The sequence below is a fragment of the Lithobates pipiens genome, unplaced genomic scaffold (genome assembly GCF_037356315.1).
Source record: "Lithobates pipiens isolate NorthernLeopardFrog02 unplaced genomic scaffold, aLitPip1_a1.2 Scaffold_8, whole genome shotgun sequence".
Classification (NCBI taxonomy): Eukaryota; Metazoa; Chordata; class Amphibia; order Anura; family Ranidae; genus Lithobates; species Lithobates pipiens.
In genome coordinates, this window is record NW_027507903.1 from 117,749,102 (window position 1) to 117,770,471 (window position 21,370).

The 21,370-nt window shown below is 43.8% G+C and overlaps 1 protein-coding gene across 5 annotated transcripts in view; it reads right to left on the reverse strand.

Moving 5' to 3' along the window:
* Positions 1–21,370, reverse strand: part of VPS13C (vacuolar protein sorting 13 homolog C) — a 626,331-nt gene that overhangs the window by 317,687 nt on the left and 287,274 nt on the right. For all 5 annotated transcript variants that reach the window (XM_077473219.1, XM_077473221.1, XM_077473220.1 and 2 more), the window contains 3 exons: positions 16,082–16,383; positions 9,301–9,448; positions 1,222–1,330 (listed from right to left, as the gene is read on the reverse strand). In XM_077473219.1, the coding sequence (XP_077329345.1) occupies positions 1,222–1,330; positions 9,301–9,448; positions 16,082–16,383 (559 nt within the window). The remainder of the gene's footprint in view (positions 1–1,221; positions 1,331–9,300; positions 9,449–16,081; positions 16,384–21,370) is intronic.

A 21,370-nucleotide genomic window follows, 5' to 3' on the forward strand; every position in this document is an offset into this window, starting at 1 on the left:
GTGTACCACCAGGACTGCCATCTGGGTGTTGTATGCCCCGGGCTGCTAGGCCAGAGATTGGGCCTATCCTGGGGGCATCAGGCTGCCAGGCTGAGTGAGGGCCTATCCAAAACTAAGAGGGCAGTGTAGGGTTGGGACTGCGGCTTGCAGTCCAACCAGAAGCGACAGTTCTGCTGGCCGGAGAACCTGTCAGAAGTAGAAGGGAAGTTATTGCCACAAAGGGATCAAAACACCTTTACCAGGGACCACAGTGAGTAACTAAAGCAAGTACCAGAGCAGTGTTCTCACCAAACGGGCACGGTGGAGAACTTGGAGACTTCAGGTGGTGATCAAGTCAGGGACCCAACAAGCGGAGGTGACGCTTGCAGAGCAGCCTTGTGTGCCAAGTTAGGGACCAGGCCGGTCAGCAGGGGTAAAGCTTGAAGGTATCCGAAGTGCCAAGCTAGGGACCCAGCAGGGAAGCGTGGGGACGCTTGAAGGAGATAACACCGCAAAAGCCTTGAGGAGCTTACGGAATTCAGAGTAGTGAATCAGTGGGTCCAGTGATTGACCAGGAGCTCAAGAACTACAAGGAGAAGTTGCAGTACAGCTGAGAGAACTGTTACATTGAGCTGGGAACGGTTTAAGTACTGTTATCATAGGAGACAGCAATCCTGCACGTGCAGAAGTGGCACTTTACTTGGGCCTTTCCCTGTATGGCTGCCCTCCTGTTGAAGTCTTGGAGTCTGTCAATTGAAATTGCAACTACTTAAGGTTGGATTCACACCTATGCATTTTTTCAGATTTGCACTACAGAACCTGTTCTATAGGAAACCATGTTAAATGGACTATAGTGAAAATCTGCAAAAAGCACAAAAAATGCATAGGTGTGAATCCAGCCTAAGGGTGTCCTGGCCCTAGTCCTCTTTCCCTTGCAAAATATAAAAAGGACTGTCAAAGAAATAAAACCCTTTACATCTAATAAGTGTCTGGCGCCCAATGACTTATCACCTTTGCACCCACTATGACTCACAACCAACCACATAATGAAGGATGTTAGTTATTTTTGGCCATGAAGGTTCTCATTAGAGTGGAAGAGGTAAGAGATTCTGCTACAGTCAGAATGCATGAAAACATACCTGAAGCACATAACGGCATCCAATGTTCTTAACCAATCAAGCAAATTTACCTACCCAACAGGTGCTCCCCTTTATCCAAACCCAGAGCGTCATTCAAACATACCACTTTGGACAGGAGCTCCTTCTAGGTCTGCGGTACTTTCTCCACCTTCACCGAGGTTTTCCACCAGTACACTAAACAGAACATTCAAATCTTCCTGGCTCAAACAAACCTAATGAACAACAAGTAATATTTTATTTATTGTATGTTTTCCTGATCAGAAAAATAATCCTCCAAATAGGCTTCATTCTTTGTCCATATGCTTTACCAAGGATATGTAGACACTGGTGTTTCCCATGCATAACATTGCATGGGAAACACCAGGAACAAATAGTGGCTGATTTAGTAAAACTAGAGAGAAAAATCTGGTACAGCTCTGCAAAGAAACCATTGAGCTTTCAGTTGTTTTTTTTGCCAAAGCTTAATTGAAGTTAGACGCTGATTGGCTAACACGCACAGATACACCAGATTCGCTCTCCAGTTTTAGAAAATCAACCCCATAGTGAACAAATGTCAATCAGCAGGTCACAGGTAGTACACCTGCCTGCCCTAAAGCAGCTCATTTGCTGTTAATAAGCGCAAAGCTGCCTACACTATAGAAATGTGAACTCAGCTGCTATTGTGCTTTTGCTGGGTGTCCAGTGTGTCCCTGTGCTGTTAAAGAGATTGTAAAGCTCCAAACGCCCCCCCCCCCCCCCAAAAAAAAATAAAACCTGCAAGACAAAGGCATAATGAGCTAGTGTGCATCACATTCACTATAAACAAACTCATTATGAAATACTTACCTTAGAATGATGCCCTGCAGTGCCGCCCATTCTCACAGCCGACATCTTTTCTGGCGTCACTTCTGGGTTCACGGGCTCTGGCACTGTGATGGACTGTCAAAAGGAATAGGCTGCACACCACGATTGTACTTCGTTGGGACACCCCAGATTGACACTACAAGAGCCGAGTACCGGTAGACTGGTTTCACAATGTTACAAGTGCCTAATCATTGTGATTGGCCGGAGCCACAATCACATCACTCTTGCGCATTCGCAAGTGTGCTACCAGTCACAGCACAGATACTGAAGAAACGGCACAAGTGGGCCATTCCTTCAGTGTGCATGCGCCGATTATGTCGGTGCCAGCATATATAGTAAATATCTCCTAAACCTGCAAGTTTAGGAGATATTTACTGTACCTACAGGTAAGCCTTACTATGGCAGGTACAATTAAAGAGGAAGACTTTACTTCCTCTTTAAGGAGCCCTTAGTTTATCCACTGCTTTTAATGCTCCAACTTGGAGACTCTCAAAAAATAGAGTTAGGCCTTCAGTATACAGAGGAGCCTTCGCGTAGGCCCTGCAGTTTCCACATATATTTGAAAATACGTACAACTAAATCCTCTGTTTTTAACATGAATTGTATGGGTCAATTTGTTTTTTTTTGCAGGCTAGCTTGTAAGGGTGCTGGGAAATGTTTGTGGATGCTGTAAAAACTCCAAGAATCCAAGCCTCTCTGGAAAAAGTGACGTGTTCCCTGAGTGCAGGAGCACTAAAAAAAAGGCAAAATTACCACACAACCAGGTGGAAGGTTCGGGACATACAGAGATGGGAATAAGAATGTCAAATCTCACAGAAGGTGATAAAAAGAATCCTACATAAGGCAGATGAACTTACCTTCAGAATATGTGTTACCCATTTACTATATAATAAAAAAAAGAAAAGAAGGGGCTCCCAAGAACAATGAATGAAGAGTCAAGAAAGAACTATGACTACCAGAGAAAATGGAAAGAAGGCAGCGCAACTATTACAAGGGACCCTAAAGGGGAGGGAGTACCCCCTTGAACACAAGGGGGGCTCTGCGTGGGCAAAAGTACCTGAAGGTGTTAGGAAAAGGATTTACAAGGCCAAACCAAGACCTGTAGGATACCAAGGGCTAGGTGTTTGGCAACTCTAAACAGAAGTTGCAAGATGAGGGATGGAAACTAAATTTTGGGATAAGGTTGTGTAGGGAAAAGAGAAAATACTGCGCTAAACCAAAACGAAAATGTGAATGAATAAAAAAAAAGCAACTAAACACTCAAAGTCCTAATGCACAATAGCAAAAACTAGTGTAGTGCTAAGAAGCTGTACCCAATGAAAAAAAAATCCCAAAAAAACAACCTTGGTACAACTAAAAATAATGTGAGGTGACTTAAAATAACCTACAAATACAGTGTTGTATAACAATTTGAACTGTACACACAAATAAATGAAATTAAATGGTGATACATAACTCTAAACGCAAACATGCGACAATGTCCACATGGATGTGAATATAGGATAGGAAAGTTCTTTCTCCTCAATCTCCTGCTGGAGTTGAAACGTCTGCTCGAAGTAGACTGTTGAACAAACTGGTAGGTGTTTCAGACAAATTCATAAACGAGAAGTGGGATACTTTTACCAAATAAGATGGGCGCACATACCGGACGGCAGTGCATTAAACGGGCTCGTAATGCTGGATTCCTGATGATATGCGTATGCTGGACTGGAAGATACCAATACGTCTCCAAATCCAAGCCACTCACCGGTTTAGTTTATGGCTCCAGGTCTCTCAACGACCAGACCGATCCAAGGAGCGATTTCAGCAGGAAGATAAACACAGGATCAGCACATTCCCCTCTCACAGAACAGCGATCTGCCTTGTTTACATAGGCACACCAGCGGTCTGCCTTTCTCCTGAAAGATCAGCGGGACCCGCTGACAGGCTCCCGCCCATCCAGACCCGAAAGTTTCATTTCACCTATCAGGTACGTGATCTGGAGCAGAGAGCGGCCGCCCTGCCGCAGTATATGTACGATGGGCAGTTGCCAAGCGGTTAAACTCCAAGAAAATAATTTTAAGGTGCCGTATTTATTGACGTATAACACGCACTTTTTTCCCCTTAAAATCAGGGGAAAATCATGGGTGCGTGTTATAGGCTGATCTCCGCTCATTGTGAGCGGAGGAGCGAGCCGCTGAGATCATATCAGAGTGTACTCAGCTCCGCTCACAGTCAGCCCATTCCTGCCCAATGATGGACACAGGGACTGGATGTGACTGTGAGCGGAGAATAGTCTAGCCGAATACACCGAGTTAAATATAGGTTTATATTTACGATTTGAATACATACAACCCGAAAAATTTTGCTAAAAAATAACCTAAAGATAATTTAACAATTAAATAGTGCTTTGTGTATAAAAACACCAATGATAATAACAGTCCAAATATTTAAATCCACTCAGCGAAGAATCCTCCAACTTGTAGTCCATTTCCATCACCAAGAGCGACAGTGCTTCTTCCTTGATTAATAAAAGTGCAAACTCAACAAAAATAAGTGCCGCTAAATTATAACCAGCAAAATGGCAAAACACTCCACCCAAAAATTGTGATCTACTCCTTTCACCATGTGATAAAATTGCGCACTTACCTCAACTGTATTGCTGCTGGATTACAGACAGCGAGGCAGCATAGGAAGATTTGTAGGTAAGCTCAGAAATCAATTCTCCTCTCGTCCACTGGAGGCAGCAGTCAGAAGACACTAGACATGTGCAGAGTAAAATATTTCGTTTCGGAATTTCGTTTTCGTCCGAAAACTTAATTTAGTTACTCCCGAAAGTCGTTTTTATTTATTTCGTTTTTCGTGCAAAAATTGCATTCGTCCGAAAATCCACATGAATTACGTTCGAATCTGTCTTGGAAGGCTTATGGTGTCTGTCAATGTATAAAGAAGATTTGACGGAGCTAACTATATAGCATACTTTAGAACCCTATTAAAGTCTATGGGACTCCAACGTTCAAAATCTAAAGTGCTAATTTTAAAGGCTAATTTGCAAGTTACTGTCCTAAAAAGTGTTTGGGGACCCGGGTCCTGCCCCAGGGGTCATGTATCAATGCAAAAAAAAGTTTTAAAAACGGCCGTTTTTTCGGGAGCAGTGATTTTAATAATGATTAAAGTGAAACAATAAAAGTGTAATATTCCTTTAAATTTCGTAGGGGGGGGGGGGGGGGTTGTCTATACTATGCCTGTGAAGGGGCGCATGTTTCCCGTGCTTAGAATTGTCCCTGCACAAAGTGTCATTTATGCAGGAAAAAAAGTCCTTTAAAATCACTCGCAGCTATAATGAATTGTCGGCTCCGTAATACAGAGAACACTCATTGAAAGTCATTGCTAAAAAAATAAATAAATAAAAAAAAGCGTGGGGGTCCCCCAAATTCAATTACCAGGCCCTTCAGGTCTGGTATGGATATTAAGGGGAACCCTGCCTCAAATTTAAGAAAAAATTTGACGTGGGGTTCCCCCTAAATATCCATAACCAGACCCTTCAGGTCTGGTATGGATATTAAGGGGAACCCCGCGTCAAATTTAAAAAAAAATTGACGTGGGGTTCCCCCTAAAAATCCATACCAGACCCTTTATCCGAGCACGCAACCTGGCAGGCCGCAGGAAAAGAGGGGGGGACGAGAGAGTGTCCCCCCTCCCTCCTGAACCGTACCAGGCCACATGCCCTCAACATTGGGAGGATGCTTTGGGGGTCTGTGACCCCTCAAAGCACCTTGTCCCCATGTTGATGAGGACAAGGGCCTCATCCCCACAACCCTGGCCGGTGGTTGTGGAGGTCTGCGGGCGGGGGGCTTATCAGAATCTGGAAGCCCCCTTTAACAAGGGGACCCCCCAGATCCCGCCCCCCCCCTGTTTGAAATGGTAAGGGGGTACAAAAGTACCCCTACCATTTCACAAAGAAAATGTAAAAAATGGTTAAATAAAACAAACACACTTTTGAAAAATTCCTTTATTAAAAATAAAAAAATAAAAAAAAGATTCCAGCGGCGGTAATCCACTCTTGCTATCCAGCGACGGACGGTCATCTCTCCAGCGATGTCTCATCTCATCCAGCGCAGCGAATACATCCTTCTTCTGTCTCCTCCACGGAGACACTGCAGGCATTCCGGCGGCTGACGTTTCTTATATACGGAGGGCGGGGCCACCCGTCACCTGACCCCGCCCCCCTCTGACGCAAGGGGAAACCCGGGGTTCCCCTGACGTATGGATGACCCCGCCCACCCTCTGATGTAACGGAAACCTGCCTGTGTTACATCAGAGGGGTGCGGGTCACCCCTACGTCACAGGGAACCCCCGGGTTTCCCCTTGCGTCAGAGGGGGGCGGGGTCAGGTGACGGGTGGCCCCGCCCTCCGTATATAAGAAACGTCAGCCGCCGGAATGCCTGCAGTGTCTCCGTGGAGGAGACAGAAGAAGGATGTATTCGCTGCGCTGGATGAGACATCGCTGGAGAGATGACCGTCCGTCGCTGGATAGCAAGAGTGGATTACCGCCGCTGGAATCTTTTTTTTATTTTTAATAAAGGAATTTTTCAAAAGTGTGTTTGTTTTGTTTAACCATTTTTTACACTTTCTTTGTGAAATGGTAGGGGTACTTTTGTACCCCCTTACCATTTCAAACAGGGGGGGGGCGGGATCTGGGGGTCCCCTTGTTAAAGGGGGCTTCCAGATTCTGATAAGCCCCCCGCCCGCAGACCTCCACAACCACCGGCCAGGGTTGTGGGGATGAGGCCCTTGTCCTCATCAACATGGGGACAAGGTGCTTTGAGGGGTCACAGACCCCCAAAGCATCCTCCCAATGTTGAGGGCATGTGGCCTGGTACGGTTCAGGAGGGAGGGGGGCCGCTCTCTCGTCCCCCCCTCTTTTCCTGCGGCCTGCCAGGTTGCGTGCTCGGATAAAGGGTCTGGTATGGATTTTTAGGGGGAACCCCACGTCAATTTTTTTTTTAATTTGATGCGGGGTTCCCCTTAATATCCATACCAGACCTGAAGGGTCTGGTTATGGATACTTAGGGGGAACCCCACGTCAAATTTTTTCTTAAATTTGAGGCAGGGTTCCCCTTAATATCCATACCAGACCTGAAGGGCCTGGTAATTGAATTTGGGGGACCCCCACGCTTTTTTATTTATTTATTTTTTTAGCAATGACTTTCAATGAGTGTTCTCTGTATTACGGAGCCGACAATTCATTATAACTGCGAGTGATTTTAAAGGACTTTTTTTCCTGCATAAATGACACTTTGTGCAGGGACAATTCTAAGCACGGGAAACATGCGCCCCTTCACAGGCATACTATAGACAACCCCCCCCCCCCCCTACGAAATTTAAAGGAATATTACACTTTTATTGTTTCACTTTAATCATTATTAAAATCACTGCTCCCCAAAAAACGGCAGTTTTTAAAACTTTTTTTTGCATTGATACATGTCCCCTGGGGCAGGACCCAATCTCCTATTCTATATCGAACTGTTGTAACAATGAAAACGAACGAAAATAAAGCATTTATTTATGTCGGATCTTTCGTTTTTTGGATTTTGTGCTTTCGTTATCGTTTGTCAAAACGAAAACGAAAATAGCTGAAATTCGGGCGAAAATGCATTCGGACGAAAACGAATGCACATGTCTAGAAGACACTTGTTCACATGAGGAAAAAGTAGTACACCGAAACAAAGGATATATTCTACACACTATAATATTTTTATCCTTTGTTGGGTTCGACTACTTTTTCCTCATGTTTACAAGTGTGTTCTGACCACTGCCCCCAGTGGAGAAGAGGAGAATTGATTTCTGCTCTTATCTGCTCTATTGTAGCACATTAGTATAATTTATACATGAAGCACTATTTAATTATAAAATTATCTAAGTTATTTTTTAGAGCGGTGCATCAAACTATCGCACAGAATTCCTAAGGTAGCAGGTTTGCTTTTCACAAGAAATACATTTATTAAGACCCATTATCCATTCAGAAAGCATGGGTAAAACATTATAAAAAGGGACACAGACATATGGAATTCCCAAAATGCCCAAAAACAATCTAACCGTGGGATGCGTAACAAAAACAAACAAAAGATTAACAAAAAAGCTAAATTGGGGATACTTGCACAAAGAGTTGCCTGAAGGACCTTGTATGAGCAGTGCATAGGGGTGGGTGGAGAGTCTGTACTTACACTGTGTGAGAGTTGATTGGAGCAAAGGGACAACACCCCCCCACACCACATAGGCAGAGGCCAAAAGGAACATGTAGAGCTGTATTCTGAATAGACAAGCTCCCTGCTCATTTCCTTCTAAGCTCCCTTGCAAAAGCAGAGGAGGTAAATCACTAGATTGAGCATACTCCAGAAGGAGACTTGCATATTCCAAGCAATGCTTTGGTACCAGTGATCAATTCTGGGAGGTTCAGGATCCATCCAAATCTCTAGGAAGTGTCAACAGTTTGTTGGATATTGACTGATAAGGCATGCGCCTTTCAGTAGAAGGGTAGTCCAGATACCCCATTTATGGGTATGCCCTGCGAAAGTATCAGGACTAGCTCCTTGTTTAAAACTTAAAGTGCAGTGGACACACTAAAAGTAAGAGCAATGAATTAGTAGTGTTGCTTGCCCACAGCAAAAGGCAAGTAGTGTTGATACCCTGGAAAGATGAAGACATGCAAATGCGAATCTTTGTCCACTGAAGCCCGAACGTCTCCCAGAGTGAAATATATATTTCATATGGAACTTTCTTACTTGAATGAAAAAATGGCCAAACCATGTTACACAGAGTGCTTGTGCCCCCCATATATTGAGTCACAGCGCAGCCCCTCAGGGTGCCTGTGGTAATGAAGAGTCTACAAGGTATTAAACTCTGGAAGAGAAACTAGGCAGTACAATCTCCACAGAAAAGAGGGGCAAAGCCCTCATTAATTACTGCAAAGGTGGTGTATTGACTAAAGGAAAAAATGTCTTGATAAAAAAGGAACCAAAAATGTTTTGCTTTTCTCTGAGGAGAAAGGATGTCCATTCTCCTAGGACACTAGCAAAAAACTAAAGCATGATGGGAGAGGAATGGGTTATACCGACAAACAATTTGATTCCAGTGCCCAATTCTCCTGGAGGTGGCAGTATAGCCAATAGGGCTCAGGATTTCTTCTGACCCGGTGTTCAATAACGCACATTAACACGGGTGAATGTGTGTACACACAACACGCAAATCTGTGTAAACCTATGACATCAAAACACATGCATTTAAATTTAATGGAAATATTCCACATTAAGCCAAAACTATTTGTGACAAAGTATTCTGCATTTAAATGAACACTCACATTCAAGGAATTAAGGTGACCTTTCACTTCTAAGACAGGAATCTGATGGTACCATGATGCTGCAAGATTTCGATTAACAGCTAAACTCAGGTTGATAGGATAGAGCATCTGTATATCAGACTGAGATGGAGTGCTGCTCAACACTGTTCTGCAGAGAAATAGAAAAAATGTTTTTAAAGGGGAATCATAATAACTTTGAATCAGTGTTGGTTCACAAAGGGGCGGCTTCAAAGATGTCTGACTCTGAAGCCACCTCGCACAGGGCAACCTCAGCGCGGCTTGTAAATTACTGCTTTAATAGAAGTCAATGCAAGCCTCTCTGAAGCCACCCCAAAGTAGTGCAGGAACCTTTCTCTAAGTCGGAGTGACTTGAGTCACTCCTATTACAATGGTTCCATTGCACTGCATGGAGCGTGACTTGTCAGGCGGCCAAGTCATCTGACAGGTCGCTCCTGTGTGAACCAGAACTCAGTGTTTTTCAGTTTGTTTTAAGTTCAAAAGTATAAAACATTTGTGTTTTTTTATTTATTTATATATATCTTTCAGAAGTGCATTTGTGAGGTCAGGCACTGATGTTGGATGAGAAGGTCTGGGGTGTGCAGGCCATCCACGTTCCTCCACTCCAAACTTGCTCATCCATGTCTTTATGGACCTTGCTTTGTGCAATGGTGAGCAGTCATGTTGGAACCAGAAGGGGCCATCCCCAAACTGTTAACACAAAGTTAGGAGCATGAAATTGGCCAAAATGTTTTGGTATGCTGATGCCTTAAGAGTTCCCTTCACTGGAACTAAGGAGCCAAGGCCCAACCCCTGAAAAACAACCCCACACCATAGTCAACCCTCCACCAAATTATTTGGACCAGTGCACACAGAAAGGTCCATATAGACATGGCTGAGCGAGTTTGGACCTTAACTCAACCAATAGAACACATTGGGGAAGAATTTGAGAGAAGACTGTGAGCCAGGCCTTCTCATCCAACATCAGTGCCTGACCTCACAAACTTTCATGTTCTGGTCGAAAAATACTTATAATTTATATGCAATATTTCCTATTTACTGGAATTATATTTTTCTTAAAATCACAATAAAAAAATAAATCCGCAATGCATTCCCTTCAAAAAAAGGGGGAGGGGTAGGACTTACAAAGGGCAATGTCTCTAGTTTCTTAATCATACATCACAGGATATAGGGTTAGCCTGTGGATTTTTTGCTGCCTGCTCCATATACTGCTGCTGGGGAAGGGAACACAACTCGTTGCGGAAGATCAGGGATGGCCAGTATTTTAGCCAGTCAGTACTGGATTCTGGTTGGAGAACTAACCAGGGTACCGGATCATGTCACTGACAGGGTACTCTATGGGGCCACGGCAGTGATCCACCTGAGGAAGGTTGTGTCCCAGAAAGCCCTTTAAGGCATGCCTGCTGTGATTGCTGAAGATTGCTCTAAAATAGCCCTATCTGGCAAGAACCTTTTTTGGGAGGAAGTCCCCATAGGTGGTTGTAATCATTAGTTTGCATTCTTTTAATACAGATGACGTTAGGCAGTGTGCTGTTTTGGCTGCATCAATGCAGCCTATGCTGGACTGATGCAGGACTCTTGACAAATTGGGTTACCTTACAACTTGATCTGGAACTCAGACGTGGAGGTCTCATATTTTGGTGGTTGCACCATAAGCCTTGTTGACTCACTGAGCATCTGAGTCCTCCCGCTCTGGTAAGCCTCCTCGCTAACCGGTGGTGGTTCTATTGTCTGTTCCCTCACTTCAACATTGATGTCACGTGGAATCCCACTTCTATTTACACAAATATTATTTTGTTTATACCGTTTAAAGACTGCTATGTTTGGGTTTTAAAACAACTTTTGTATGATGGCACATGGACTTTAGTTTGGGAGTGAATTTCACATCTCATTTTCATAATTATTAGTTTTTGTGGTCATTGTACACTGTACATTAGTTTGTATACATATGTATTTCCATGTTTTGAGTGCTGCACACATAATTTCACTTTTTAATTATGCTGTGGAGTGCAACTGTATCTGCAGTGGCCAAGCTGCTCACTGCTAAGCAGGTTGCTACAATGATGTAGTGATGTTCAATGGGGCAAGTTAGGCAGCTCTCCCAGATGCCTGGAGCACACGTAGAAACACTCTCCATGTCCTCAGCTACTGGGCACCCCTCTGCACAGGTTCAGCAGCACTGGGAATAGGGCATTTCTCTGCTAGGTGGAATTTATTACCTATTTAAGGGTATTAACTACTTTAATAAGATATTATTCAGCATTTAAATTTGAGGCCTTAAATAATAATTTGTTTTCTATAACGATTCAGTTCATAGATATGTTATATATAATTGAAGATAAACTCTTTGCTGTTAGAATTTTTTTTTAAATAAACAAATTAAGCCAATGTCTTTGGGATTTCTGTATGCTGGATCATTTAATTATTTTAATCTCCAGGTCTCCTTAAGGGAGTATTGGACTGAAAAACGACATCATCTTTATGTTGCTGACACTGGTTAGGAGAAGCCCTAATACATTGGATCAATCCGATACATGGTATGGCCACTAAAAAACATTATGTATAGTACAAAGGATTATTTATTATCAGAACCTTTAGGGTAATAGGGTTCCAGTTTACTGATGTGTAATAAACAGAAATGGGTACAAGGCATTCCAAATACTTCAGCTTCGTAGATAAACATTGTCGAGCAATGCAGTTAAGTTTAAAACATAAGCAAAAAGATTACACTATTCTGGAGTCGTGCCCTTTATGCTGGATAACCCAACTGTTTATTATTTTGCATTATAATCCATTGGGGTAGTGCGATGCCTTCATTTGACTTCACAAACCTGGTTTGCTGGGCAGAACTGAGAATTACAGGGGGAGATTTCTTGCCAAAGGCGGCTCCCAGTGAAATAACTAGTCAACATGCGATTTAACTTCCATATAACCATGCCAAATTCTTCTTTTAAAAGGAGAAGTCCAGCTTGGGCTCGTTTGGCCGGGCTTCTCCTAAGGGGCACAGGAGTGCAATTCGTTTTGCACTCCTGTGACCTGTTTTCAGCAGAGATGAGTCTGAAGTCCGCTCTCTGCAGACGTCACCAAGTTCAGCTCAGGCACAGCGTCATCCCAACTTCGGAAGTGTGGATCCACCAAGTGCCTGAACTGATGGCAGTCTCCGCCTCTCAGCAAGCCGCTGAGACGACCACTCCTCGCCCCTCCTCAGCTCATCGCTCCAGTAAGCCGTAGAGGAGCAGAGCAGGAGAGCTGCTGATTGACATTCAGCAGCTCTCCTCTTAGGGAGGAGACAGAACCAAGCCATCGGCGATGTACGATGGCTCGGTTCTCAGTGAAGAGACAGATGCAGCATTGCACTAGGCAAGTATGATTAGGGGGAAAAAAAAAAACACCATTCTACTTTAACCACTTTCAGACCGGACCATTTTGCTGGTAAATGACCAGAGGTCTTTTTACAATTTGGCACTGCGCTGCTTTAACTGGTAATTGCGCGGTCATGCAATGTTGTACCCAAACAAAATTTGCGTCCTTTTCTTCCCACAAATAGAGCTTTCTTTTGATGGTATTTGATTGCCTCTGCGATTTTTTTTTTTTGCGATATAAATGGAAAAAGACCGCAAATTTTGAAAAAAAATGATATTTTCTACTTTTTGTTATTAGAAAAATCCAATAAATTCAATTTTAGTCATACATTTAGGCCAAAATGTATTCAGCCACATGTCTTTGGTAAAAAAAAAGTCAATAATTGTATATTTATTGGTTTGCGCAAAAGTTGTCACATCTACAAACTAAGGTACGTTTTCTGGAATTTACGCAGCTTTTAGTTTACGACTGCCTATCTCAGTTCTTGAGGTGCTAAAATGGCAGGGCAGTACAAAACCCCCCCAAATGACCCCATTTTGGAAAGTAGACCCCCTAAGGAAATTGATAAGTGGCATGTTGAGCCCATCGAATATTTTATTTTTTTGCCTCAAGCGATTGAATAATGACAAAAAAATATATATATTTTTTTTTTTTTACACAAAGTTGTCACTAAATGATATATTGCTCACACATGCTATGGGCATATGTGAAATGACACCCCAAAATAAATTCTGCTGCTTCTCCTGAGTACGGGGATACCACACGTGTGGGATTTTTTGGGAGCCTAGCCGCGTACGGGGCCCCGAAAGCCAAGAACCGCCTTCAGGTTTTCTAAGGGCGTAAATATTTGACTTCACTCCTCACTACCCATTACAGTTTTGAAGGCCATAAAATGCCAAGATGGCACAAAACCCCCACAAATGACCCCATTTTAGAAAGTAGACACCCCAAGCTATTTGCTGAGAGGCATTTTGAGTCCATGGAATATTTTATATTTTGCCACAAGTTGCGGGAAAATTACAAACTTTTTTTTTTTTTTTTTTCACAAAGTTGTCACTAAATGATATATTGCTCACGCATGCCATGGGCATATGTGAAATGACACCCCAAAATAAATTCTGCTGCTTCTCCTGAGTACGGGGATACCACATATGTGGGACTTTTTGGGAGCCTAGCCGCGTACGGGGCCCCGAAAACCAAGCACCGCCTTCAGGCTTTCTAAGGGCGTTACAGTTTTGAAGGCCATAAAATGCCAAGATGGCACAAACCCCCCCCCAAATGACCCCATTTTGGAAAGTAGACACCCCTAAATTTAGGGGTACACTAGTGAGACTAGGTAATAAATGGCGGGTGCCCTGAAACTATAAAAAAAAATAACTAACCAACCAGCGTCACCTGTAACAGTTATATGGTGATCACTGGTGAAAGGGTTAACTAGGGGGCAATCAGGGGGCTTTATGCGGTAGTATATGGGGGTCCCTGGCGCTATAAAAAGCTGCGGCGAACCTAAATACCTACCTGCCTAACTAGCGTCACCTGTGACACTAATACAGTGATCAGAAAAACGATCGCTTATTAGGCTGGGTTCACACTGGAGCGATGTGGGAACGCCACGAATGCGCGGCGGGTTCCCGCATCACATGCCTCCCGGCGGCAGTTCACACTGCCCTATGCGAACTGCTGGGAGTGTCAGTGAAATGTTAATGACACCCCCAGATCAGTTCGCATATCGCAGTGCGATCTGCAAACTCAGATCGCATGGTGTGAACACCCATGCGATCCGATTCTGCTGCGGACCAAAAAAAGGGTCCCGTGCGAGTTTGCGGCGGGTGCGACACGAATTCAGCCATACTATCTGTATGGCTGAACTAGAATCGCACAGAGATCGGATGTGATTTGCACTGCAGTGCGGTGTGAATCACATCCGTTCTCATAAACCGCTGCAATGTGAACCCAGCCTTAGTGACACTGGCGACGGGGGGTGATCACGGGGTTAAACCTTTATTGGGGGGGTTAGGGGGTACCTTAGAACTAAAGGGGGCTAACCCTAACTGCCCTAACAGTTATTACAGTCACAAATGACACCCGCCGGGTGATCAGGGGGTTAAACCTTTATTAGGTAATAAATGGCAGGTGCCCTGAAACTATAAAAAAATAACTAACCAACCAGCGTCACCTGTAACAGTTATATGGTGATCACTGGTGAAAGGGTTAACTAGGGGGCAATCAGGGGGCTTTATGCGGTAGTATATGGGGGTCCCTGGCGCTATAAAAAGTTGCGGCGAACCTAAATACCTACCTGCCTAACTAGCGTCACCTGTGACACTAATACAGCGATCAGAAAAATGATCGCTTATTAGGCTGGGTTCACACTGGAGCGATGCGGGAACGCCACGAATCCGCGGCGGGTTCCCGCATCGCATGCCTCCCGGCGGCAGTTCACACTGCCCTATGCGAACTGCTGGGAGTGTCAGTGAAATGTTACTGACACCCCCAGATCAGTTCGCATATCGCAGTGCGATCTGCAAACTCGGATCGCATGGTGTGAACACCCATGCGATCCGATTCTGCTGCGGGCCAAAAAAAGGGTCCCGTGCGAATTTGCGGCGGGTGCGGCGGGTGCGGCGAATGGCTGAACTCGAACCGCACAGAGATCGGATGTGATTTGCACTGCAGTGCGGTGCGAATCACATTCGTTCTCATAAACCGCTGCAATGTGAACCCAGCCTTAGTGACACTGGCGACGGGGGGTGATCACGGGGTTAAACCTTTATTGGGGGGGTTAGGGGGGCACATTAGAACTAAAGGGGGCTAACCCTAACTGCCCTAACAGTTATTACAGTCACAAATGACACCAATGCAAAAAAAAAAAAAAAGCAATTGGTGTCACTGTGACTGGGGGGGCAGGGGTAATTGGGGGGGTGATCGGGGGGTAAAGGGGGGGTGTGAGTGTGCCTGGCATGTTCTACTGTATGTGTGGTGTGTTGGTGCAACTCACCGAACCTCTCTCCTCGGTGCCGGAACGAAAAATACCGACACGGAGGAGAGAATACATCACTTCCTCTCCTGTGTTTACATTACAGGAGAGGAAGTGATGTCACGGAGGATTTCCATTCGTCGAGAGCGATCGCGAGGGGGTGGCCATGAATGAATGGCCGCCCCCTCATCCCGGATCGCTCTCGAAGGAATGCCGACCGCCGCAGGCACCGGGGGGGGGCCCGATCGGGCCCCCCACCCGCGGGCAGGCAGGGACTTATATATACGCCCATATGCCTGCCCGTGCCATTCTGCCGACGTATATCGTCGTGCGGCGGTCGGCAAGTGGTTAAGATGCCAGATGTTTAAACATGAACTGCACTTTCCTTCTAGGGTAACCTTTTCTGCTAAATAATGCACTTACCTGGATAACTTGAACTCAGTCAAGCTGATGGTCATGCAATCTACAACTGGTGCAAGTTCTTGATCTGAAGATATCAGTTTAAATGTATTCTGTATTTTGATTAAGCCCAGATCTGCCACTAAGGCATTATTGGACACAGAAGACTGAGGGATAACTATCACTGGAGCTTTAAGATAAATATCCATATTCAACCGAAAACTCCTTTCTGCCAGGTCCTTCACACTTGTGGCCGCGCGGCGTGCTGCATGTGCTGTGGCTGCACTCAACCTCTCTTTTGCAGCTTGAAAGTTATTTAGGAATCCCTGTTAAAAAGTAAATTAAGGACAAATCATTATGCATCTAATAAACCACAAGAAGGCAAGATGCAACATTGGAGAGTGCACATGAATTTTATATACATTTCATCACTAAAAAACAGGAATATGCTGTTGTCTGGCTACAACGATCTCCCACGTTTGAAATACAGTAGCAGACGGTGTCTATCACTATTAAAACTTTTTTTATATTTTAACATCAATTTGTACTGTTTCACAGCAGATTACACTGGAGAGAGCCTAGTAAATCTCCTTTACTCCATAAGCAATTTAAAATTTAAAGCCAAGCAAAGATATTATCTAGATAATAAGCTTATTCAGAAAAAAACTGAATAAGCTTGACAGACTACAACAGGCGCATTAGTGTTCCAATCGTCACAAAACAGTAGTTATTCTATTTAAAGCATACAGAATGACTTTCATTATGGTCGTTTGCAGTTTTCTATAACAGATACATTTGAGACCTAATTTCCAAAATCTTGAAGGCCTATTAGCTGATTTCTGTTTTAAATGCCCATGAAAAATAAAAGCCAAAGTCTTGTTTGATAGACTCTCGAGCAATTCCCATTCTTACGTTTTTTTGCTTAATCTTGTTTACTGGAGTTTACCAGCTCAAAAGTCAATAAACCTATTTGATAAGAAGCAGTGATGTCGTTTGGTAAATTAGCTTAATCATATAAGCAGTTCATTGATGTTACAATTGTGATTGTATCAGTGAGGAGTGAGAGAAGGAATGGGTGGTTTTTGAAGAGAAGAAGCGATTATTTAGTGTGGGTCATTTCTCATTTCCTGTATGTAATGACCATTGTTAATATTTTTGTAAATATCTGAGCTGGTAAAAAAAAACCTTCAGCTTTTAGAACCACTGCCTGATATCAGTGCTGCCTATCACTGCCCATCAATGCCGCCTATCAGTGCCTCCTCAGCAGTGCCACCTATCAATGCCCATCATTGCTACCCATCAATGTCCCCTATAAGTGGCACCTATCAATGCCCATCAGAGGCGCCTATCCGTACCCATCAGTGTTGCCTTATCAGAGCACACACCAGAAGGAGAAAAATTACTTATATTGCCATGAAATGTGGCAATGTTATTTTCACAACTATAAAAAGTGCACACAATACACTTAAAGAGACCCTGTCACTAACTTTAAATAGTGCAGGTAAAAAGCACAAAAAAATAAATAAAATAAAGCACAGTAAAACTTTGGTCCGTGAGTGTTTTACAAGATGAGCAATTTTTTTTTAAATAAATTGTAACTTGATAAATGAGCTAGGTCTTGGAATTCGAGTAGTCATGTCAAAACTCAGTTTAAAAAATAAATAAAAAACAGGAGAAATCCCATTTTAGTCAATGACAGGTGTCTTAAAGGAGAAATACAGCCAAAGCTTGTTTGACTGTACTTCTCCTGTGGATTACAGGAGTGCAGTACGTTGTGCACTCCTGTGACCCATTTTCAGCAGAGAGCGGGCTGAAGTCCGCTCTCTGCTGACGTCACAGAAGTCAGTCCTGGGTCCGTGTCAACACGGCAATTGAAGTTGGGATACACCAGGTGCCTGGACTGACACCCGACTCAGGCTCTCAGCGAGCCGCTGAGAGGCTGAGCCGGCCGTCCTCTCCACAGCCCAGCGCTCCAATGAGCGAGAGGGGAGGGGGGAGGGAGAAGAAATCCATAAGAAATCATGGAAACTCAGATGATTCGTTCCACAATCATTTATTCTTAAGTCCTTCAGTCTATAGTCCATATAAAAAGATTATAGCAATGTGACTTCAAGGCAACGTCAAGACAACTTCAGGGAATGCCTGGGTAATCTTCCTGGCTTATGCACACTTGTGCTCTTGTCCTCGTTTTTATTGAGCTTCTTTGAGTTCCTTTGAGATTTTTTGAGCATAAGCATTTTTTTTTTCACAAACCCTTCTAAAAGCCTATGGACACAAGTTGGATAGAAGTTGCCTTAAAGTAGTACATGAAACTTTTCTTAAGTCAGAGCGACTTCAGTAGTGCTTATTAAGAGAGCTTGCATGTCTGAGCTGTAGGTATTTGAAGATTAGTCGATTTGGGAGCATAAATTCCTCTTTGAGTGTTTGAAACGGTTTAAGCCTGGAATTTAATGGTACTTGGTGTAGATATATTATTTTGTGTATGGCCCATACTGTCGAGTCTGGTATTGATTCTAGTTGAGGCATATGGCTGTTAAAACCCAATGGAGTGTATTTTCCCTGTATTTTGTTTTTTCAGAGTAATTTCCCATACCCTCTGGTGGTGTAGTAGCATTCCTGTGTTGTATCGTGAGGTTTTCCTAATTGTTTACTTCCCACGAAAGATAGCTTGGAGGGGTGTGTGCGCCGGGTGCCTGGGTTTGTCGGATACTAAGGATCTGTAGCCCTGTAGTTCTGTTGTATTACAGTGAAATATATAGGAGAGCTGAGATGCTAAATAATAGTCTTGTTGGTCACGGAGGGAGACCTCACCCACATCCATGGGGTTCTTTAAAAAGTGCCAGGCTAATTTGTATCTGCCGCTTCCCCATACGAAAGAATTTAGAACGGCTTCCATTTGTTTAAAGATTTTTAAGGGGATGTATAGGGGGGCATGCCATACCATGTAAACAAATTTATGTAGTATCATTTTTATTATGTTTATGCGTCCCATTACTCCTAAGGGTAACCTGGACCATGTCTGAGTTTTGGTTTTGAGTAGCTCAAATAGTGGTGCTATGTTCAGGGGTGTCTATAGTCTGCTAGATTTCTGGTGACCTCTACTCCCAAATATTTAATCTTAGACACTCTGGATAATGGTAGCAGAGGGATAATTATGGGGGGGGGGGGATATCTATAGAGAGGATTTGGGATTTGTCCCAGTTTATGTGCAGTCCTGAGTAGCCTCCCATTTGTTCAATGATTCCAAGTGCAGCTTGGTGCATGACAGGCTTTACTTAAGCGGGTGAACTAAACTACAGACTAATTGTCAATAACGGATGTTGGATGTTATTGTGTAATTTATAATTAAGTTAATATTAAAGCTGTAATTTTTTTTATTATTGAAAAATAACAAACATGTCATACTTGGCCTGCTCTGTGCAGTGGTTTTGCCCTGATCCTCCTATTCTCGGGTCCCCTGCTGGCGCTTCTGGCCCCTCCCTCCTGCCAGTACCCCCATAGTAAGCAGCTTACTTTGGGGGCACCCGAGCAAGCTCACTCCCAAGCTGCTGCTCTATATGTCCATTCAAGCACGAAGTGTGACTTGGCCCTTTCCCCGCTCTCTCATTGGCTTCAATTGACAGTAACAGGAGCCTACGGCACCCAATGCAGTTTCAGCCAATGAGGAGAAATAAACCTGGGAAAGCCGCTGCTTTTGTGCATATCCCTGTATCAAGATGGAGCTCAGGAAAGTATTGGGGGGAGGGGGTAATAAACCTTGAGCCTTTTCAATCACTTTAACTTGTGAAATATTTGAGACTATTGGATACTTGTGAAAATCCACAGATGCAGAGAAAAAGGCAAAAGTCCTGTCAGGGTTAAAGATATTAAACATAAATCATTGTGTTCACATACGGGATTGCTACTTGAAACTCAGTACATTTAACTGAAGAATGCTAGGAGTAGAGGTCAGAATGCAAGAGAAAGCACTGAGAGTAAAGAAAGGTAACCAATATATGTTTAATACTGTACTAATTACTGTAATAGTACTTTAATATGTTTAATATTGTAAAAAAATTAGAGTTACGCTTACCGGTAACGTCTTTTCCAGTAGTCTTTCAGGACAGCCACTATGAGAGATAGACTCCTCCTCTTCCTCTGGAAACACTGCGCCAGCCCATAAATTCTTACTTCCCCTGCCGGACCTCAGTTTATATCGAGAATACCTCCGGCCAGCTGGGGAGACACAAGAACACATTAATAACATATTTATCAAATACCATTATCTTGCTGCGCTCTGGTCTTTTGTAAGACTCCCCCCAATTTTCGGGTGGGAACTAGGGCTGTCCTGAAAGACTACTGGAAAAGACGTTACCGGTAAGCGTAACTCTAATTTTCCCTAATCGTCTTTCAGGACAGCCACTATGAGAGGATAAGCGAGCACTTACCAGTTAGGGTGGGACTACAGCTTGCAAAACCTTTCGCCCAAAGGTTTGCTCACCTGCCGACACCAAATCCACTCTGTAGTGTTTTACGAAAGTGGAATAGCTGGACCATGTTGCTGCTCTGCAAATCTGCTCTGGCTTTGCTCCCGCTCTTTCTGCCTGGGAGGCTGCCATAGCTCTAGTGGAGTGTGCTTTAATACCCACTGGGATTTCTTTCCCTGCAACTAAATAAGCCTGCTTGATGGCTACTCTGAGCCACCTAGCAATAGTGCGCCGGGACGCTTTACAACCTTTTCTGGCCCCGGAAAATAAAACAAATAAGGAATCTGACCTTCTGAATGCCTTGGTCAGTTCCAGATAGTGTAGGATACATCTCCTAACATCTAAATAATGAAACTTTAGTTCCTTCTCACCGGAGGGATTGGGACAAAAAGAGGGCAAAACAATTTCCTGGCTTCTATGAAAGCTGGATGCCACCTTCGGCAAAAAGGCTGGATCGGTCTTTAAAACTATCCGATCCGGAAAGATAACACAAAAAGGGAGCCCTGACTGATAAGGCCTCCATCTCACTGACCCTCCTGGCAGTTGTTACTGCTACCAGGAACACTGTCTTCAGAGTGAGCTCTCTCAGAGAACACTCCTTTAAAGGCTCAAAGGGGGGTCCAGTTAAGCTCTGCAAAACTAAAGATAAATCCCATCTGGGAAAGGACAGACCCTGGACCGGTCTCTGTCTGGACAGGGACCTAAAGAACCTGACTACCCATGGGTTGGCAGCCAAATGATCCTCCAAATAAACACTGAGGGCTGATACTTGACCCCTAAGGGTACTAATGGATAAGCCCTTATCTGCCCCGCACTGTAAAAATTCCAACACTGCGGAGGAGCTTCG